This window comes from Muntiacus reevesi, chromosome 1, assembly GCF_963930625.1.
Source record: "Muntiacus reevesi chromosome 1, mMunRee1.1, whole genome shotgun sequence".
Classification (NCBI taxonomy): Eukaryota; Metazoa; Chordata; class Mammalia; order Artiodactyla; family Cervidae; genus Muntiacus; species Muntiacus reevesi.
The window spans coordinates 17842556-17863894 of record NC_089249.1 but is presented as its reverse complement, the minus strand read 5'-3'; the positions used below and the strand labels follow the sequence as shown (position 1 = coordinate 17863894).

The 21339-nt window shown below is 45.1% G+C and overlaps 1 protein-coding gene across 8 annotated transcripts in view; it reads left to right on the top strand.

The window, feature by feature from the left end:
• The window catches only part of LARGE1 (LARGE xylosyl- and glucuronyltransferase 1), a 589892-nt gene that overhangs the window by 263327 nt on the left and 305226 nt on the right, over positions 1 to 21339 (top strand). For all 8 annotated transcript variants that reach the window (XR_010663630.1, XR_010663631.1, XM_065938554.1 and 5 more), the window contains one exon: positions 12082 to 12164. Coding sequence is in view for 6 of the 8 variants with exons in the window: in XM_065938554.1 (XP_065794626.1) it covers positions 12082 to 12164 (83 nt within the window). In the remaining 2 variants the exon portion in view is untranslated. The remainder of the gene's footprint in view (positions 1 to 12081; positions 12165 to 21339) is intronic.

The window sequence follows — 21339 nt, the reverse complement described above, 5'->3', positions numbered from 1 at the left end:
ACTGACTCCTCCAAGTGTTATCTTGCCTGCATGGTCCACCTCCCAGTTTGCTTGGGGGGCTGTTGGAGAGTAGAGAGCCAGCTAATCATTTTGTTAACTGCATAATTCTTCATTCTTCCTTCTATCTAGGAAAAGAATCAGTGGGTTAGGCAAGGCATGGTATGCATTCAGGACTGCATAAGACCAGAATTATGTTAAATTGCCTAGTGATCTGCTTCCTGTAATTAGGTACTGACTGTATGCCAGGCCCAGTCTCATTTAATCGTCCACCACCATTGCCAGTGGCCTCTGTTATGGAAGATCTCTGTTTTACATCTTTGAAAATGAGCACTTAGCAACTTTAACAGTTAAATTCTCATGATCTGGGCTGATCTGGGGTGGGCCCTAACTTGGGGATCGTCTTTTCCTGCCTGAGTGAAGGCTGGTTTGATTTCTTTCAGGTTCTCTGCTCTCGGCTTATGGTCATGACATCAGTTTAGAATGTGGGCTGGCCTGGGGGAGGAAATGCTTTTCCTCGAATGTGTTTACATTATTATGACTCAGACCGACTTAAACCACTGGGTAAGATTAAGGAGGTGAAAAATAGAAAAGGAAAAAATGGGAGGGTGCAGATGTAACAGAGGGTGAAAACAGAGGATTCCTCTTCCTGCTGTTGCCTGTGTGGCCATTGGCTTCTTTCTCCTGCTCAGCTTTCTGAGATACATGTATCCTATTTCTAAAGAGGGCTTCTGCCTCAAGTGCCCCACAAAATAGTGTGGGCAAAAGACCACTGGCTTTTTATTCCTGCCCTGCAAAGAGGTTCATCTGTGCCATTATTCTAGATTCCACATACATGTGTTGATGTATAATATTTGTTTTTCTCTTTCTGACTTCACTCTGTATGACGGACTCTAGGTTCATCCACATCTCTGCAGATGACCCAATTTCGTTCCTTTATATGTCTGAATATATTTCACTAATGTATATATGTACCACATCTTCTTTATCCATTCATCTGTCAGTGGACATTCAGGTAGCTTTCATATCCTGACTGTTATAAATAGTGCTGTGATGAACATTGGGGTGCATGTGTTTTTGATGGATGAGAGGGAGATCCAAGAGGGAGGGGTTTTATGTATACATAGAACTGGTTCACTTCGTCATACAGCAGAAACCAACAAAACATTGTAAAACAGTTGTACCCCAATTTTTTTTAAAAAAAGGCTTTCAAAGTGGGAGACAGGAACCCAAATCTGGCTCCCTTCCTACCTTGATGGTGGTGAGGCTCTGAGCATTTTACATCACTCTTCTGTGTGTTGGTTTCTTTGTATGTTATGGATTAAAATCAAGTTCTTGCCTCAAACTGTTTCAGTAGTAACAATTTATACTAGAACTTTAGGCAAACAGTAGCATCATTAGTTGTGTTAGTAGTTGATTTCACTGTGATTTATCAAACAATTCCAAGTAACAGCTACTTTGCACCTTATTTCTGTTTACATGTGAGAAGTCTGGAGGCTGTTGGTGTAGGGATGTTCATATCTAGAATGCAGTCTTCCTTTATCTTTTCACCCAGCTGGCTTGACTGGCATTCTCAAGGTCATTGCATGGTCTTTAATGACTGTCAGAACTTCAACTCTGTCAGTCACATTCCAACTAGCAGGAAGGGTGAGTGTATCAGCTTGCTATAAGAACAAGTCTTAGAAATTTCACAGTCAGTCCCTTTTAGATCACATTGGCAGAACTTCATTTAGCTGGTACCTTTAGCTGCCACCTAGCTACAGGGGAGCCTAGAAAACAGATTTTTTTTTTTTTTCCTTCAAGGAAACCATATTCTCTGTTAACATTTTGGAGTTCTGCTGCTAGAAAGTGAAAGTGTTAGTCACTTGGTTCTGTCCAACTCTGTGTGATCCCATGGACCATAGTCTGCCAGGATCCTCTGTCCATGGAATTCTCCAGACAAGAATACTGGAGCGGGTAGCCATTTTCTTCTCTGGGGTTCTTTCAGACCCAGGGAACAAACCCCAGGTCGCCTGCATTGCAGGAAGATTCTTTACCGTCTGAGCCATCAGGGAAGCCCTTGGCTACTGAGAACCGATATTATGGTTACAGTGAACATTCTCTGTCAAGTTGGTAGTTACCAAACTGGGTTGTACATTAGAATTACATAACCAAACATGCATATTCATGAACCCCATCCATCCTACTGATTGAGAATCTCTGAGATTGGGACCCAAAATTTAAGTATTAAAATTTTGTATCCAAGTGATTCTGAGATAGTAGAACCTACTGCTTCCCTGGTGGCTCAGACGGTAAAAGCGTCTGCCTACAATGCGGGAGACCTGGATTCAATCCCTGGGTCAGGAAGATCCCCTGGAGAAGGAAATGGCAACCTACTCCAGTACTCTTACCTGGAAAATCCCATGGATGGAGGAGCCTGGTGGACTGCAGTCCATGGGGTCACAAAGAGTCAGACACGACTGAGCGACTTCACTTTCACTTTCAAAGTAAATTATCCCTATGCTCTTTGAGAGATAAAGATCTTGGGCTTGTTGCTACCATAACTTATTTTTTAGTCTTTTACACCTAAGAATTAGGTTTTGTGCACTTATTTATTGAGCACACCCCATGGCATGTGGGATCTTAGTTCTTTGACCAGGGATTGAACCCATCCCTACTCAGAGTCTTAACCACTGGAGTGCCAGAGAAGTCCTTATCTGTTTATTATACTCTGTGTGTGTCTTGATAATGTTACTTCTTAGTTAGTTTTTGGTGGAATTCACCTGTGATGAACCCTGGATTCTGTTCAGAGGTTCCACAGATGAATTAACAAGTCCTGGCCTGCTGGCATCTTATTTCATTGTTGTCTTCTCCAGGGGCACATGTGCCCCGAGATGCTGGCTTTAGACCTATTAACAGGATGCTTCTTCTGTTTCCATCATTTGGCATCTTTAAAGATTTTAGGGAAAATTCCATAGAGGCAAACAAGAAATGTCAGTCAGTGGAGTCAAAATAGAATCCTCCTCCTTCGGCAAGTGCTCAAGCTGGTCCTGACACCCTGTCAGCGTGCAGGGCCTCGTAACTAGGGACGTTGTCATCGTCTCTGGTGGCGCTGAAACTTCTCTGGGCTGTGACAAGTATTTCTGAAAGCCCTTCTGTGACGACGCCTGGGCTGTCAGTGGAGATAGCTGGTGATAGAAATCAGGGCCTTTTCCCAGACCTTGTGCCCTCTTATCGTTTCCTAATGATGTCCCCTTCCAGTCATTGCTGCCCATTTTCTTCCTGCATATTTCTGTTGTCGGGGCATTTCTGCTTCCATGAGGGACTGGTTTCTCTGTGTGTCTGGGCTTGGAACAGAATGACCCTCTTTGATCTCCACTTCAGCCACTGTTTGTACAGATGTGTGCATTTTCCTTGCGTTTCTGGTTCTGGTCTATTCTGGGAGTCAGCCATGGTTCAGCAGAAAAACTGTAAACTGGACGCAGAATGTCTCACCAGAAATCTTCACTTTGCCACTCACTAGCCATGTGACCTGGGGCAGCTCAGTTACTCTCTTGGAGTCGGTTTCATTATTACGACATGAGAATAATAATGTGTTCTTCCCTGTGCATTTGCGAGGATGAAATGAGATAGCAGGTGGGACAGTAACTCTGGATGGGTGTCACATATGCTTATTATGAATCTTCCAGTTCCCAACTGCTGCCTAAGAGATCACCTAAAACATAATGGCTTAAAACAACACCCATCATTTTGTTAGCGCTCACGGTGTCTGTGGGTGAGGGATTTGAGAAGGACTTAGCTGAGTGATTCTGGCGTGTAGAAGGGCCCGTGCAGTTGGTTGGTGTCTGGAGCTGGAACGGCGAGGGTTGGAGCTGTGGGCACTGGCCCGGCGTCTTTCTTCACTGTTACAGATTTGGGACGTTCCATGTGGTCTCTCTGCATGGCTGGTTTGGGCTTCCTCACATCCTGGCGGCTCCAGGATGGTCAGCTACTTCCAGCAGCTGATGGCTTTAAGGATGAGTATTCCAGTGAGCAAGGCAGAACAGAAACACATTAATGACCTGATCTCAAAAGTCACCATGCCACTTTTATCTGTAGTGTAGTCTGCTGGTTGAAACAGTTACAAAATCCCACCCACTTTGAAGGGAGAAGGGCATACACCCCATCTCTGAATGGAAGGAATGCCAAAGAACTGAAACAGCAACAATTGATATTATTATGGAAAGTCAGGTGAATGGTAGTGACTGATGTCAGACCACTGCTTGAGGAAGTATCTCTTTCCTTCTATCCCATGCTTTGAACTGTATTCAAAATTGTAATAGCAATGGAATAATAACAAAAGTGAACATATATTGAGTCCTGAAAGTGTAGGAAACAGCATGCTAAAACTTACATGAAATATCTCATTTAATCTGCATAACATACGTTCTTCTTTTTATAGGGTAGAAAGCTACCACTGAGAAAAGTTGAATAATTATGGCAATGTCATACTGCTAGGAAGAGGTGGAGGTCACGTTCAAACCTAGGCAGTTTGCTTCCTAGAGCCTATGCTTTGAACCACTGTGCTGAAAAGTGAATTAGAGCTACTGGGACCAGTGCTCCATCAGCTCAGAGCTGCAGTCCTTATTCTCTGCCTGACAGGTGCCTCATCTCAGAAGGCTTCTGGGTGACAGGCATGAATGATGTGGGGGTCACCTTTCAGCTTGGGGGCTGTCGCAGCCCTATGGGGGTACTCTTTCTTCTGTGGTCTAAACAAAGACCTGATTGTTCTTTAAAAAGAAGTTGGGTTGTTTTACGGTGCCTGCCAGATTTTGACTGCATTTGTCAGCTCAGTAGGAGTTGAGCATTTTGCTTTAGGTTTTATGTTAATAAACCTTGACACCTCTTACCTGCATTTTCTGGGCCCCTAACAAACCCAATAGAATTTTGATCTGTCTTTTTGTTTTTACTTCTTCTTCAGGGCCTTTCTATAATTACCCCACAGTGAAGGGGTTTGTCTGACATCTTTTCATATACCGTGTCGCTATTGGAAGATACTCATACAGCCTTTGGATTCACGTTTCATTAGCTTCATATGTTGTCTTTGAGGCTCCTTCAAGGACTTACATCTGCTAAAATATTTTCCCCTAAATGTCGAGCCCTTGAACTAGGGAACCTTGTACTAGAAGGTATCTCCACGTGAAGCTGCTTCAGTCACGTCCCAATCTCTGCCACTCCATGGACTATAGCCCGCCAGGCTCCTCTGTCCATGAGGTTTTCCAGGCAAGAATACTGGAGTGGGTTGCCATTTCTTCCTCTAGGGGATCTTCCTGACTCAGGAATTGAACCTGAGTCTCTTGGATCTCCTGCATTGGTAGGCAGGTTCTTTATTATTGGCACTACCTGGGAAACCCACTGGACTGTACCTAGTAGGACTTTTTTCTGCAGTGATTTTCAGGGACCCAAGCTCTAAGTGTGGTCTTTCAGATGCCTTCCTTGAGTATATTATTTATTGCTTCGGGGCAACTTATTCGCAAAACTTAACAGTTTTATGCCACATGCATTTTATTATCTCATAGATTCTGAAAATTGGGAATCTGTGAACAGCTTAGCTGGGGATTGTGGCTCCAGGTCTCTCCTGAGGTTGCAGTTCAAGCATCTGCTGGGGCTGCCTCAGCCGAAGGCTTGATCAGGGGTGGAGCATCTGTTTCCCAGCTGGCTCACTGGCCTGGCTGGGGGCCTCTGAATCCCTCTTTTTATAAAGGAGCCACTGAGGACCAGAGAGGTTAAGTCACTTGTCCAGGATCACCCAGCTGGCCAGAGGAAGAGGTAGGGCCACCGCCTGGCTCTTCTGACTTCCAGGGCTTTACTTTTGTGCAGGAGAGGCCTGCGTTCCATGTTCTCCTCCCTCTGCCTTTTCCTCACCCTGGAAGAGTCATCAGCTCCAAGGCCATGGCAGACTGGGGTAGCTGTGGGCAGAACACTGCTTCTCCTTGTTCTGTAGAAGTGAGAGGGGTGGTCCTCCTCAGAGAAAGTCGGTAACAGATTCTGTGGACACTCCTCCTCCTCTCCCATCAGAATCACAACTAACGTCTGTGGAGTGTTTAACCACACTCCTCAGAGAACTTTAGGTAGAGTGGTTCTTGAGTTGGGGTCCCTAGACTGGCAGCGTCAGCATCACCTGGATGCGGGAAATCCTCAGGCTCCTACAGAACCTCCTGAATGAGGAACTTGGGGGGAGGGACCCCGCGCTCTGTGTTAACAAACCCTCCAGGGCTTCTGATGGATGTTAGAGTTTGAGGACCACTTATCCTCAACAGCCCCTTGAGGGTAAGTAGTATTATGTCCCCATTTTACAGATGAGGAAGGTAAAGCCAGGGGACGATGCTCAGCTTCTCTTTGTGCTGCGTATGCAGTCAGTGACGTGAACAAGCATCAATTCAGTCATGCACTTATGTGTCTGATCCCCTCAGTTTTCCAGTGGGGTATCTATTTTTAATCTCCATTTTACAGGTGAGTCAGTGAGGTTCAGGGATATAAAGCAGCTGTTCCAATATCACACAGTGACTTGTGTTGACATTGCAGCTCAAACCAAGGTCTCTCTACCCTTGTTGGGCTTTCCCCACTAACTGGGGAAATGGACTCTGCAGCCAGCTGTATGCCTCTCCCCAGCTGCCGCGACAGCATCTATCCTCTGGGAGGTCCTGCCTCCCTGCCCCTGTCCCCAGCAGCTGCAGTCCAGAATCTGGACCTAGCCTTGACTTTCCCCCCACCCCGCATCACATGCTAGCATTTAAATAGGTTTCCCTCTCACTCCCACTCCCACAGGCTCGCAGTTAGCAGAGGCTTTCCCTGCATTTGTGCCCCCAAGCAGAATGCCCCGAGGGGAGTACCTGAGCTTCAGGTCTCTGCTAATGGTGTCAGTGGTGGAAGCAGGGCGAGCAGAGTGGTATTTACTTCTGCCCAGGCCACAGCTTGCCACATCCCTCATTAGTTTGGTCCAAATTTCATTCGGGACAGCGGCTCTTCTCCTGCATGCATGTATGAGCAAACAGCCCTATGGGAGGCTCTCCTCTTGGACGGCAGTTCTCTCTCAGGTTACGGGGAGGCTGACATAGTGATGAATCCCTGCTGACTCTGGAGATTGGGGTGAGTGTTGCCCTGATCTAGTAACTGTAGTGTCTTCTGCTGGAAGTTCATCCTGCGTCTGCTTGGTCTCCATGCTGCTGACTGCTCTTGGGGGGTTGGGGGCAGGCAGGGACACTGAGCCTGTGGACATAGGAGCATCCGCAGTCTCTCATGGGATTGTCTGCTTGACTGGATTTCTCCCTCTTCACTTGACCCGGGGAACAAAGGCCGATTGACCTTTCTATCCTTTGAGCCCAGGACAGTGCCTGGCATATCAACCTCTCTAAAAGCACCTATGTCATGCCTGAACTCTTCCTGCAGGCCCCAAAAGTGAAGGTCACTTACTTGACCCCAGTGGCGTCAGGAATGAAGCCCAGTTCACAGCCCTGGCACTCTTACCTGTATATCCAGGTACAGCTTGCAACATCGTATTGATGACTAAAGGGAGAAAGCAGGAAGCTTTCCTTATAAAAAAAATCTTGTGGTCCCTGTGTCTGAGAATTTTGTATAGTGCCTTAACATTTATTTAAGTAAAAAAAAAAAAAAAAAAATGTATTTTGGCCACACTGCATGTCTTGTGGAATCTTAGTTCCTAAACAAGGATCGAACCCAGGCCTCAGCAGTGAAAACACTGAGTCCTAATCACTGGATCTCCAGGGCATGTTCCTTTCAATTTATACCTACAATTATCCATTCTCAGGTTTATTATTTGGATGCCCTTCTGCCTTGCTTTGCCTTAGGGATCAGTGATACATCTGTGGATGCCCCAAAGTCATCAGAGATCCCCTTCTAGCCCCCAGGGTAAATGGGGTGCTGAGGAATAGTCACCAGAATTAGTCAGGTCCTGACAAGAAACAGGGGGCACACTCACAAAAGGTGGGGAGAGGATTTAACATAGGGCCAGGGGCATGGGCAGGGTTCAGGGGAACCAGTGAGGGTTGTAAAGTTCCCAGGAGGGAGTTACCACAACCCCTGGGCCTGCGGGGGCAGGAGGAGGACTTGTGGAACCAGAACTAGAGGTAAAGCAGGAGAGGGGCTTTGGACTCCCGCAGAGGTCTCCCATTGACCAAACTCAACCAGAAACCAGAGACAGGAGGAACACAGTTTGTTATTGTTGTTGTTCAGTCGCTGAGTCATGTCTGACTCTTTTCCACCCCATGGGCCACAGCAAGCCAGGCTTCCCTGTCCTTCACTATCTCCCGGACTTTGCTCAAACTCATGTCCATTGAGTCTGATGCCATCCAACCCTCTCATCCTCTGTTGTCCCCTTCCCCTTTTGCCTTCATCTTTCCCAGCATCAGGGCCTTTTCCAGTGAGTCAGCTCTTCCCATCAGGTGGCCAAAGTATTGTAGCATCAGTGTCAGTCCTTCCAATGAATATTCAGGGCTGATTTCCTGTGGGATCGACTGGTTAGATCTTGCAGTCCAAGGGACCCTCGAGAGTCTTCTGTAACACCACAGTACAAAAGCATCAATTCTTCGGTGCTCAGGTTCTTTATGATCCAACTCGCACATCAGTACGTGACTACTGGAAAAACCATAGTTTTGACTAGACAGACCTTTGTCAGCAAAGTGATGTCTCTGCTTTTTGATACACTTTCTAGGTTCATCATAGCTTTCCTTCCAAGGAGCAAGTGTCTTTTTATTTCATGGCTGCACTCACCATCTGCAGTGATTTTGGAGCCCAAGAAAATAAAGTCTGTCTCTGCTTCTAATTTTTCCCCTTCTGTTCACCATGAAGTGATGGAACCAGATGCCATGATCTTAGTTTTCTGGATGTTGAGTTTTAAAGCAGGCTTTTTCACTCTCCTCTTTCACCTTCATCAAGAGTTCCTCTTAGCTTTCTGCCATAAGGGTGGTGTCATCTGCGTATCTGAAGTTGTTGCTATTTCTCCCGGCAATCTTGATTCCAGCTTGTGCTTCATCCAGCCCAGCATTTCACATGATGTTCTCTGCAGATAAGTTACATAAACAGGGTGACAGGAACCCAATGTATTCGGTCTAAAAAAGGTTCTTGGGGCACAAATTCAGTTGGAAAAGAGCAGTGAGTCCATGATCACACTATTTCAGACTTTCTGGCCAATAAAGGCAAGTTTGATGTCTACCTAGTATAGGGGAGGAGTGAACAAGTGGTCACAGCATCTGATGCTAGACCCTTTCCTTTGAGGGGAGGAACAACCAGGTATCTGGGACCACCTTTAAGCTACCTCATTGAGAAACTTGAAATCTGGACTTCATAGCTTCAAAATGGAAAATTCTCTTAGTGAGGCCATGTGTGCACCCCTGGTCCTTCCAGGAACCTTCATCCCTGTCCCCAGACTGTCCCCACTCCTGCCTTGAGCCCCACCTCACTCCTGCCATTCTCTTCTGCACCCACAAAATTTGGGACCACCCCGAGCTTTTTCAGGTGCATGTTCGTGACACTCCAATTTCTTGCCTTCCTGGGTAGCAGGGCTCTGCGGTGGCGGCTGCAGATGATGAATTTATTCATGGTGGCAGGTGTACTGGCTGAAACTAAAGAGATTGGGAAATTATGTAAAATGTTTGAGAATGTGCGCGCTTGTGCTTACATTTAATGGGCCCATTTTAAAAAGTCCCTGAACCCTGAAGCCAAGACAAAGTTTGATATCTCAGAGGCCGGGTGTTTAAATATTTGCGATTCCAAAGAGCCTGATTCAGCATGCATTTACCCATTCTTGTTCCCACCCTGGTTATACCTCCCATGGGCAGGCATTTTCCTATTCATCTCCTCCACTATTCAAACAGTGACAGTTGCATCTGCCTTACAGACTTTGATTGTGAGTCTTTGGGAGATATTTTCTAGAGATAAGCAGGGCTGTCATCATTTTACAGGTGGGGATGTTAAGATGTGCAGAAATGAGATTGAAAAGGTGGCTTTGGTGTCCTGTGGGATCTGAGCCTCCTCTCACTGCCCCTCTCCTTCCTTAAAACAGGGTCTCCTAGAGACAGTGCTCTTGACCTTTTGCACATAGGGTGATTCTTTTGGGACCACCCTGTGCATTGTAGAATGCAGAGCAGCATCTCTGCCTCCATCCATAGAATGCCACTCCTCACATCCCCAGCAGTGACAACCCAAAATGACTTCAGACATCGCCACATGTCATAGGGGAGGCAGAGGGGAGTGAATTACCCCCTATTGAGAACCACTGCCTTCTAGGAGAGTAGTTAAAGTCTTGGACATCTGAGAGTGTGAGTTAATTGGTGTGAGACAGGGCACAGGGTACATTTTTGAGATCTTTTGGGTGTTTCTGACGCACCACCAGCAGGGTGAAGAATTGCTTATGCAAAATTCAAGTGCCATCTCTCTCAGCTTGTTTCCTGATCTCTAAATCTCTAATACTGAAACAGTAACCCTGTACTTGTCTCGTACAGTTTAAACCTGGCAATCTGTGTAAAGTGCTAAGTACTGTACCCAGTATGTACTAATTTGCTCAATAAATATTAGTTCTTAGCATAGTGATTCTTCTCTTCTGTCTTCCCTCGTCTTCCTTCTTGGTCCCCCATATAAGTGTGGAGCAGGGATCCTGCTTCCCTGACTATGGGGCGATGGCTTGTGTATTGCATGTGAGGGCTGAACATGTCAGGGAGCCAAGGGCAGGGTAGATGGGTCAGGTAAGCAGGTAGGGCCTGATGCACAGGGTGAAGTGGGGCGGGGGGTTCTCCATAAAGATGAGGGAAAGCTGCAGGGGTGAGAGGCTCTGAGAATCCTAGAGCTGCGGGTGAACCCATAATTTCTCAAAAGTGATGATCTGGAGGAAGCCGAGGTTCAGTACCTGGCACTGAGTGAGTAGCCAGGGTGCAGTGAAGGTCGTTGGAATTAAAAAGGTCTTGCAAGCGCATCCTAGACGCTTGGTTGGTTTATCCTGGATATGGTTAACCTTTTGGTGATGTCAGGATGCACAGGCTGACGTAAGTCTGGGGAAGCCTGTTTATGAGGGTGAGCAGGACAACAGAACTGCCCTGCAGCTGGAAGTGGCTGGTGAGGAGAACGGAGAGTCTGGGAGCCAGGCGCTACGAGGAAGGGCCATGCGTGGTTCTGAAAATGAAGCGGTGCTTATCAAGACCCCTTCTTTGAATTTCAGTATTGGGTGCCCAGGGGAACATAAAAATCACAGGCAGCAGAGGGCAGCCAAGCCCAAGGGGTAGCCTGCCCAGTAGCCTGGAACTCTCACTTGAAGAGATGCATTATCTTCATCACCTGTAATTCATTCATGGCACACCAAGATGCCAGATCACCACCGTTTCGGAAGCTCAGCTCTCGAGGGCCTTTCTTCTGTGATCAGGCTGCAGTGTGCCGCATCTCTGTGCTTGACAGAGTCCCCTCCATGACATCCTGCATGACGTGTGTCGTGACCATCATGTTACAGTCAGCCACGTGATGCTGAAGCTTTCCTGGGTCCCCCGGGGTTAATGGGCATGCTGGGGCCCGTGCTCTCAAGTGCTTCAGTGAGATGATCCATCCATGTCCCGTTGATTCTGCAGCCTTCAGTTCCCGGAATGGTATCCCAGCTGGGCCCTTTGGTGTTTCTTGGTTCCCTTTGTCCTGTTATCAGATTGCTCCGACCTGAGATGTCCTGTGAGAACATTTCCTGAACTCTGAGCCACCACGTCTCCAACTGAGATCCCCGATTGTCAATTCATACATTCGGGTGTATTTCTTTCTCCTCTCTTGTTACCGATTGTCATTGTCTCCAGGCTTGGGGGCACGGAACGCACTGTTTGCCTATTCAAGCCAATTGCCATTTCTCTCGTCCCCAAAATGTAATTGAAAAGAGCCTTAATGGTTTCTAAATGATGATAGCTCCATAAACCGATTAAAAAGGCCTTAATAAAACTGTCTGGAGTTATTCTTCACAGCTGCCGCCAATGTTCCTTGTGTCCCGACCATCCCAACAAGATACAGGGCACTTCTCATGCCGTCAGAAGCACCAGGAAAATCCCTCTCCTCCGTCTAATTGCTCCTCTGTTCTCTTCCCAGACAATCCACGTTGCTATTGTCTGTGCCGGATACAACGCCAGCCGGGACGTAGTCACCTTGGTGAAGTCTGTCCTGTTTCACAGGTAAGCGCGCCGGTTGTCCTCTGCAGGTTCTCCTGTGTAGCTGCTGGCCTGCGCCTTTCCTCCAAGAAGGGTTAAAATAAAGCAGCATTTCTCATCCATCATTTAAGCTGCCATGAAAATGTAATTATTGTCTGAAGCCCCGGGGAGATTATTGTGTTAATAATGTTTAACAGCAGGGCTGAGGTGCCCTCTCGCAATGTTGAGAATCGTAGCTCTGAGACCTCAAGGGACCTTCAAGGACGCTCTGAATTTGTTACTTCAATTTCTTCGTTTCCTCTGGTTGACAGTCATCAGACCTCTGTTTACACATCCCTGTTGACAGGCTGTGTTGTGGACTGAATTGTGATCCCTTAAAAATGTATCCTTGGGAATCCTAAACCCCAGTAACTCAAACTGCATTTGGAGTTAGGATTTTTGAAGAGGTAATTCAATTGAAATGAGGTCATATGGGTAGATCCTCATCCAGTGGGACTGGGGTCCTTATAAGAAGAAGAGACAGAACAGAGGCTTAGCCACTTGCAAGCCAAGGAGAGAAACCTTAGAAGAAACCAACCCTGCTGCCACTTTGATTTTGAATTTCTAGCCTTCAGAACTAGAAAAAATAAATTCCTATTATTTAAGGCACCCAGTTTGTGGCATTTTGTTGGGGCAGCTCTAGCAAATTTATACAGATGCTTTCGGTTTGGTTCGGTTCAGTCACTCAGTTGTGTCTGACTCTTTGCGACCCCATGATTTGCAGCACGCCAGGCCTCCCTGTCCATCACAAACTCCCAGAATTTACTCAAATTCATGCCCATCGAGTCACTGATGCCATCCAGCCATCTCATCCTCTGTCATCCCCTTCTCCTCCTGCCCCCATTCCCTTCCAGCATCAGGGTCTTTTCCAATGAGTCAGCTCTTCGCATGAGGTGGCCAAAGTACTGGAGTTTCAACTTCAGCATCAGTCCTTCCAGTGAACACCCAGGATTGATTTCCTATAGGATTGACTGGTTGGATCTCCTTGTAATCCAAGGGACTCTCAAGAGTCTTCTCCAACACCACAGTTCAAAAGCATCAATTCTTCGGTGCTCAGCTTTATTCACAGTCCAACTCTCACATCCATACATGACCACTGGAAAAACCATAGCCTTGACTAGACGGACCTTTGTTGGCAAAGTAATGTCTCTGCTTACTCTATGCCAATGTGGCCCACCCCACCTCCAGGTGTCTCTGACCCTTAGACAGTCCTGCTTCATGTCACACTGAACTTTTCCAATCTGTGGATGGTGTGATGATGTTCTCTGGCACTAATATATCGCCATGGAGACAGTCCTATGAAGGATGGATTCCTCTTCCACTGGAAGTGACCATCCTCTCCTGAGTCATCTCTTCTCCAAGTTAAACACCTGCCGTTTACTTTTCCTTTCTCATGGGACTTTTCTTCTGTCCCTTCACTGTTTTGATGTATATCTAATTATATTCAAAGTATATCCAGAATTGGGTCTACAACTCCAGCTAAGGTCCTTGGTTCTGCCTTTACTTTCTTATCAAAGGTTTGGATGAAGCTTATCCATAGCTACAGCCACCAATGTGGAAATGTATCAGATATCCATGGCAGGATCCAGAAGGATCTTAGCAGTAGGAACAGGCATGAAAAGCTCCAGAATTTAACTGAACAGAGATCAAAGTTTTATACCCACACCAAACTGTCAAGAGCATAAACAGAGTTGGGAAAGATGGTGGACACCCAAGAACTAGCCACCCTGCAGGGAACTGGGGTTCGTCTTGTGTCTGCCTTCTCTTGCAGCCCCCCAGCCAGCCTGTCCACTACCGATGCCTCCAGGTTCTCCCTCCTAAATGATTTTCAGTTCCACCTCTTCCTGTTCATCCCGACTGTGACTGGCATAGTTCATGTCTCCATGGACTCTCACCTGTCCTTCCTGTCTCCCTGACCCATCCTCTGTGATGCCAGAATGATGTTTCAGAGATGCTGATCTGATTGCCTAGAACTTTGCAGTGGCTTCTCCTTGTCCAGGATAGAGAATTGAAGCTTTTTGCCGTGGCTCGTGGACCGTCCAGGATCTGATGTCATTCTCAGCGGTGTTCTTCTCCTCCTCGCTGTCCGGCAGCACTCGTCTGCTGGTAGCTCCACACGCTGTCCAAGGCGCACCCTGCCTGTTGTTTCCTCTTGCTGCCCTACTGTGCCTTCCTCCCCTCCTCCTCCACTCCAAGCTGGTAATCTCCCTTTATTCTTTAAGCCTTGCCGAGGCATCATTTTTTTTCCTGATTTTTTTTTTTTTTTTTTAAGTATAATTGCTTCACAACGTTATGTTGGTTTCTGCTCTACAATGAAGTGGATCAACTACATGTACACATACATCCCCTCCTTCTTGGACCTCCCTCCCAGTCCCGCATCCCACCCGCAGGTCATCACAGAGCGCTGAGCTGAGCTTCCTGTGCTCTTATAGCAGCTTCCCACTAGCTGTCTCGTTTACACGTGGTAGTGTGTATGTCCCTCCCGACTCATCCCAGGCTCCCCATCCCCGACCATACCCCGTGTCCACATGTCCATGCATCTGCATCTCTGTTCCTGCCCTGGAACGAGGCTCATCTGTACGAGTCTTCTAGATTCCACATACATGCATTAATATACGATATTTGTTTTTCTCTTTCTGACTTATTTCACTCTATACGACAGACTCTAGGTCCATTCCCGTTCTCTACAAATGACCCAATTCCGTTCCTTTTTCTGGCTAAGTAATACTTCATTGTATATATGTATCATCCCTTCTTTATCCATTCACCTTTCCATGGACAGTTAGGTTGCTTCCATGTCCTGGCTATTGTAAATAGTGCTTCAGTGAACAGAGGGGTATGTGTATTTTTTTGAACTATGGTTTTCTCAGGGTATGTGCCTAGTAACCAGAAGCCCACTTGTACCTCTCAGCCTGGGTCACGGCTCCCCTTCTACCAGCCCATAAAGTCCTATGTATTTATTGTTATCTTTATTACATTATATTTTCTTTATCTATCCATGTTATATCTTCTAGTAGAATCTGGGTCTTCTGAAGATAAGACACCATGCCTTGATTTTCCTATTTTCCCAGTATCTCAGCAAAGTATTATTTACTACTACTGCTAAGTCACTTCAGTTGTGTCCGACTCTGTGCGACCCCATCCCTGGGATTCTCAAGGCAAGAACACTGGAGTGGGTTGCCATTTCCTTCTCCAGTGCATAAAAGTGAAAAGTGAAAGTGAAGTCGCTCAGTCATGTCTGACTCTTCGAGACCCCATGGACTGCAGCCTACCAGGCTCCTCCGTCCATGGGATTTTCCAGGCAAGAGTACTGGAGTGGGGTGCCATTGCCTTCTCCGAAAGTACTATTTATATGCTCCATAAATGTTTCCTTGTTTAATAACTAAACCTAGGAGACTCTTGAGAGTCTCTTGGACTGCAAGGAGATCCAGCCAGTCCATCCTAAAGGAGATCAGTCCTGGGTATTCATTGGAAGGACTGATGCTGAAGCTGAAACTCCAGTACTTTGGCCACTTGATTCGAAGAGCTGATTCATTGGAAAAGACCCTGATGCTGAGAGAGATTGAGGTCAGGAGGAGAAGGGGACGACAGAGGATGAGATGGTTGGATGGCATCACCGAGTCATGTCCAAACCCATGGACATGGATTTGGGTAGACTCTGGCAGTTGGTGATGGACCGGGAGGCCTGGCGTGCTGTGATTCATGGGGTCGCAAAGAGTTGGACACGACTGTGCAACTGAACTGAACTGAGGAGCCTGCATTAATAAATAACCTAAAGACATATTTATTCATCCAGTTACCTATTAGCCCAGACTTAATTTGATTTCACTTCACATTCAGGCCGCTATACAGCTCAGTGATTTTCAGCAGGCCATTTCACTCTTTAGACTGGCCTTTTTGTATCGGTTAGCTTATATCAGCTAGTTAGGAATCAGTTCACCCCAAAACTCACTTGGTAAAAGACAGCATTTATTTCTTAGCTCGGCTGTTTGTACTCATCTCACTTGGCTGGTCCTTGATGGGCGGCCCTGTTCCTGCAGTCAGCTGGCAGGTTAACAAAACATCGGGTTGGCTGCCCTCCTGGAGCTGGGAAGGGAGGCGGGAGCTACTGACAAATACATTACAGGGTCAGTTGCTGCTGGGGGCCTCGGGTCCTCCTGGTAGCTCTGTCCAGCTGCCACTGTGCTTTCAGTTGTACGTCTGAGGAGGAAATGGGAGTGTGGAATTACGAGGAGCCTTTTCCCACAGCCCTGGTTTCTGTGCAGTTTTGAGGACTTGTGGTTCTACAGCCTTGATCTGCCACTTGAAACCAGCCATCATGTAGGCTAAGCATTGAATTAGATGAGTGGTTCTCAGCCTTTATGTATTGGGATGGCCAAAAAGTTCATTTGTGTTTTTAAACTTGTTGGCCAACTCAATATTTATTCCTTGTCTGCACTAAAGAACTCAGGTCCCTTCCTGGTTGGGAGAAAAAAAAATAACCCACTCTTTAAAGAAAAGTATTTGCACGATTGGGCTTCCCAGGTGGTGCAGGGGTAAAGAACTCACCTGCCAGTGCAGGAGACACAAGAGATGTGGGTTCAGTCCCTGGGTCAGGAAGATCCCCTGGAGGAGGACATGCTACTCGCTCCAGTGTTCTTGCCTGGAGGACTCCGTGGATAGAGGAGCCTGGCGGGCTTCAGTCCATGGGGTTGCAAAGAGTCGGATACGACTGAGCACAGCAGACATGCACTGTATGATTACAGATAGTGATGCTCTTTCTCAGTTATGGCACATTTTAAGATCATAGAAAGTTCTCGTGGTAGTATTGGGTGTAAGTACTATCGTAGCTACAATAATGTATATGTACAAACCTAAATAATTCCAGTCGTTGTTGAAATTGTAAGAATCCTATTGAGTATAAACTCTTCCTCCTACAGTAGCTGCAGCACAAAGATGTTCAATTTAGAAATAGCAGTAGTTTTATTATCAGCTGCCTATGGTGGGCCATACTTTCATGGAGGCATGGAGATCTGAGAAGAAAGCAAATTCTCAGCATGTGATATGAAAATTCTGCACCCCACATCAGGGCCTGCTTGATCTCCTTGGACTGAGCAGCCAGTTAAATCCCTCCCATCCTTGGGATTCTACAGATAAGAATGATTCTGTGAATTGATATGCTAGTGATAATGATTTGAGATATCAAGACAAAGGACTTTTGAAAGACATTCCACTCAGGAAGTGCAGCTATAAATAGCTTCATTGCTTCTGAAGCATGTTATGAGGATTAACTAATACATGATTATAAAATACTTTGACAAACGGAGTACCTTCCTAATGTTAATAATATAATAATAGTGGTGCTGGATGCTTCTTTTGGCTTTCACTGTTAATTACAGTAATTAGATTTATTTTCTGGACAAGATTTTTAGCAAAATTTCATTTAAGGTTTGCTTTGTTACATCAAATCAATTTTTCTGCAGCATGCCTAATGATAGTGGACACACTGTATTTTAAAAGATAGGAAAGGAGTGCTATGGACACAGTTCTTCTTTTTAAATTTCTTTTTAGCATTTATTTGGCTGCATCAGGTCTTTGCTGTGGCATGTGGGATCCTTAGCTGTGGCACACAGGCTTAGTAGTTGTAGCCTGTGGGCTTAGTTGCCCTGAAGCATATGGGATCTAGTTCCCTGACCAGGGATTGAACCCGTATCCCCTGCATTGGAAGGCAGATTGTTAACCACTGGACCAACCACCAGGGGAGTTCCTGAGAGCACTCTTATATACTGATGCTGGCATTAAAAATTGCTATGACCTTTTAGAAAGAAAGTTCATAGTATTATTGCCCAAGATGTTTACCCTCTATGACTACATTAAGGGGTTCTGCCTTAAAGGAATAATCCTAACTATAAAGGAATTTTTTTCTGTGAAATACTGCTTATAACCCTAAAAGTTGTATTAATACTTAAATAATAAGTCTAAATAATGGAATATCCCTCTTATAGTAAGCCATATGCTTAATGGGTTATAAAAAGTATGTTATAACATGGCTAAGTGATAGTTTGTGATATAAAGTAAGTGACAAGACAATTCAAAAATTCATGCTTGTCATTGTTCCACTGCGTAAATACATGCACACATATGTGTCATGCATGCACATACACATCTCCATGGTTGACATACAGGGGGTGAAAGAGTAGCAAAAAATACATGAAAAATGGAATTTCTTTGTGTTATGTTCGGAATGGAAAAAGTACAAATGACTTGGTTTTGTTTTCTCCTTACATACATTTTTGGTCATCTCATTTTGCAACCTTTGTAATGAAGAAAAAAAGTCGATGAGAAAAAAATCAATACAAGGTATATGTGAGCAAAGATTTACCTCATTGAAAATAAGACAGTATTGTGTCTTTGTCATCTGGATGGGAGACTATTTAAAGAAAAATTGGAGGAATGCCTGTAACTCCAATCCTAATTGCAAATAAACTGGGAGATATAGCTATTCTGTAAGGAAACTGAGCTTTTAGTGAGCAGAGAAAAAAATAAAAATATTCTTACTTAGTCACTAAGTGCTTACCTCCTGGGCAGAAAGGTGGACCAGCTTGTAAAAAGTTAATATTTGTTTGCTAGGAAGATCTACTTACTTGCTCACTCCATCACCCTATTGGCAGGAGGAGGCTGGATGGTTTGCGCTGCTTTTCATATCAAGCAACTTTTTTGTTTGTTTGTTTTTAAATTTGTGCCCCTCAAGAGCAGAAAGGATAAAAGAGCATCTTCACAGTCAGTATCTGCCTCTAATTGTCTTATTGCTTATTCAGGCTTAAACTTGTTATAGAAGCAGTTTCCAGATTCTGCAGGGAGGAACCTAGGATTGAATAAAACAAAGAAACTAGAAGTAGGTTCTGATTCTGGTCTTTATCTGTGAGCTGCTGACCCAGGGAGGTCACTGTCCTCCTTGGAGCTTTGTTTTGTTCCCCAGTCTCTCGTAGAGCCCTGTTGTGAATATCAAAAGAGGCAGTCAATGCGAAATGCTTCTGTACTTTATTTATTTAACAAATAGAAGGGTAGTTCTCACTCTGTGGTAGGCTATGTTCTGAGTCTCTTTCAGACACCGATTCACTGAATGTTCATCTAATTCCATGAGGGGTCTACTGGTATTCCCATTTTACAGATGATGAAACTGAGGATCCATATGTGAAGGCATGACTCAGGGTCATAGAGAGGAAGGGCGGGGCTGGGTTTGGACCCAGACAGTCTAGCTTCAGAGTCTGAGCTCTTGAAAAGTTACTGTTTTGAGTATGATTTTCTCATTTTCACTCATCATTTTGGGTGGCCACATAGACATTGTTACTATTCCTGTGATTCCATCTTTATCCCCCACCCAGGTGTGTATTTTTGAGGCATTAAGTATAAATAGTGGGATTTGTTTTTTGGCTGCCCCATGAAGCATTTAGGATCTTAGTTCCCCAACTAGGGCTCAAACTTGCATACCCTGCATCGGAAAGTGGAGTCTTAGCCAGTAGACCACTAGGGAAGTCCCTGGACTGGACGTTAGTGTTCTAGTAACACTTAAGAAAATGCATGGGGGAACGAAAAGAAAATCTTCATGAGGCAGTAGATACATTAATTAGCTTGATTGCAATGATGATTTCACAATGTAGACATATATAAAAATATCACTTTAAATGTTTCATAGTACTTAATGTATCTTGGAAACACAAAGTATATAATACACTTTAAATATACAAATTTTTATTTGTCAGTTATACCTCAGTAAATTTCGGGGGAAGGAAATAGCAAGGACATGTAATATCTTTGAGCAGGTAAAAGATGTATGCTATGTAGTCATGCATGTAAAACCAAAAAGAATTATTTCATATAGTTTAGGTCCCAAGGATAGGTCATTGTATTTGACTTTCATCCCAGCCATGTACAAGTGCATACCTACAAATGGATGAGGAAACTGAGGCTCAGAGGTTAAATCCTGTGTTCAAGGTGAATAAGTGATGCTCCTGGGGCTCTACCCTTGGCTCTGGCCAACCTTGGAATCCATGCTACTTTTACTACACCGTGAGGTCTTTGATTTGCTCTGTTCTTCTCCCCTGGAGACCTCTTCTGACATGATACTGAGGTGTCCTCGATTCTCCCCACATTATCAAGACCACTTGTCCTCCCCCACACCAAGAGCTCACACCGAAAAACCCTCATTTGGGCTTCTCTGTTTTTCTGCAGTGCGTTCCATTAAATCTCTCAGTGTAGCAGATTCACTGAGCATTCAAGTTGCTGTCACAGGCTCTTTCTTTTCCTAAAATTGCAATTCCATTGTAAACTTAATAATTAAGGATTATTCAACTCAGCTGTCCCTGTATATTTTAATAAAAAACAGACCTTGGGTTGCCTTATAGGGACTGTGCACATTCCTGACAGAAATAAGAAAGGAAAAGTGGGGAGAAAGCTTGGGTTTAATCATCTTTGCCTCTTTGTATTACCATATTTATTGCTTCCCAGCCTGAAACAGGGGAGCAGTTAAGGAAACCAGAGGCAGCAGGAGCATTGCTCATTATGAGCAAAATCTGCAGGCTCTGCTGAAGATGAAGCATGCACTTGCTTCCTTCTTTGTTAGGAAAGCGCGATCTGGTCTGAATTAGAAGCGACCTAATGTCTGGGTTGCTTGACCCCAATCAAGCTATGTGGGACCCATTGTATTTGAAGACGTGTACTCATACTGGCCCATTCAGGTAGAAGCCTTTTCCCATGGGCTTAAAGCATTGCTCCCAGAATGCATATGTAACTGGTGGACTGATATTAAAGGCTATTTTAGTTGCTTTATAGACACTGAATCATATATTAAGGAAATCATTCCTTTTGTGTTTCTTCTGAATGAGTTCTTATTATCTTCAGTTGATGAAACTCATTTTGGCATAAATATGTTCTTAACATCTGTCTAACTCTCGCTAATCTCCCTCCAAACAACAGAGAATAGGATGGAGGCTCACGGCCTTTGGCTGGTTTGGGGATTTGCAGGCCTCTGGCATTAAAACAATTTTACCATCCTGAGCTAGGAACCAAATGCAAAGTCTGCCTTGGGGATTACACATTGGGAATGAAATATCACCTGTATTGCTGTTCGTCCTGAATTGTGGAATGTTCTTTGAATTGAGGGCACTTTTTTGTCCTCATG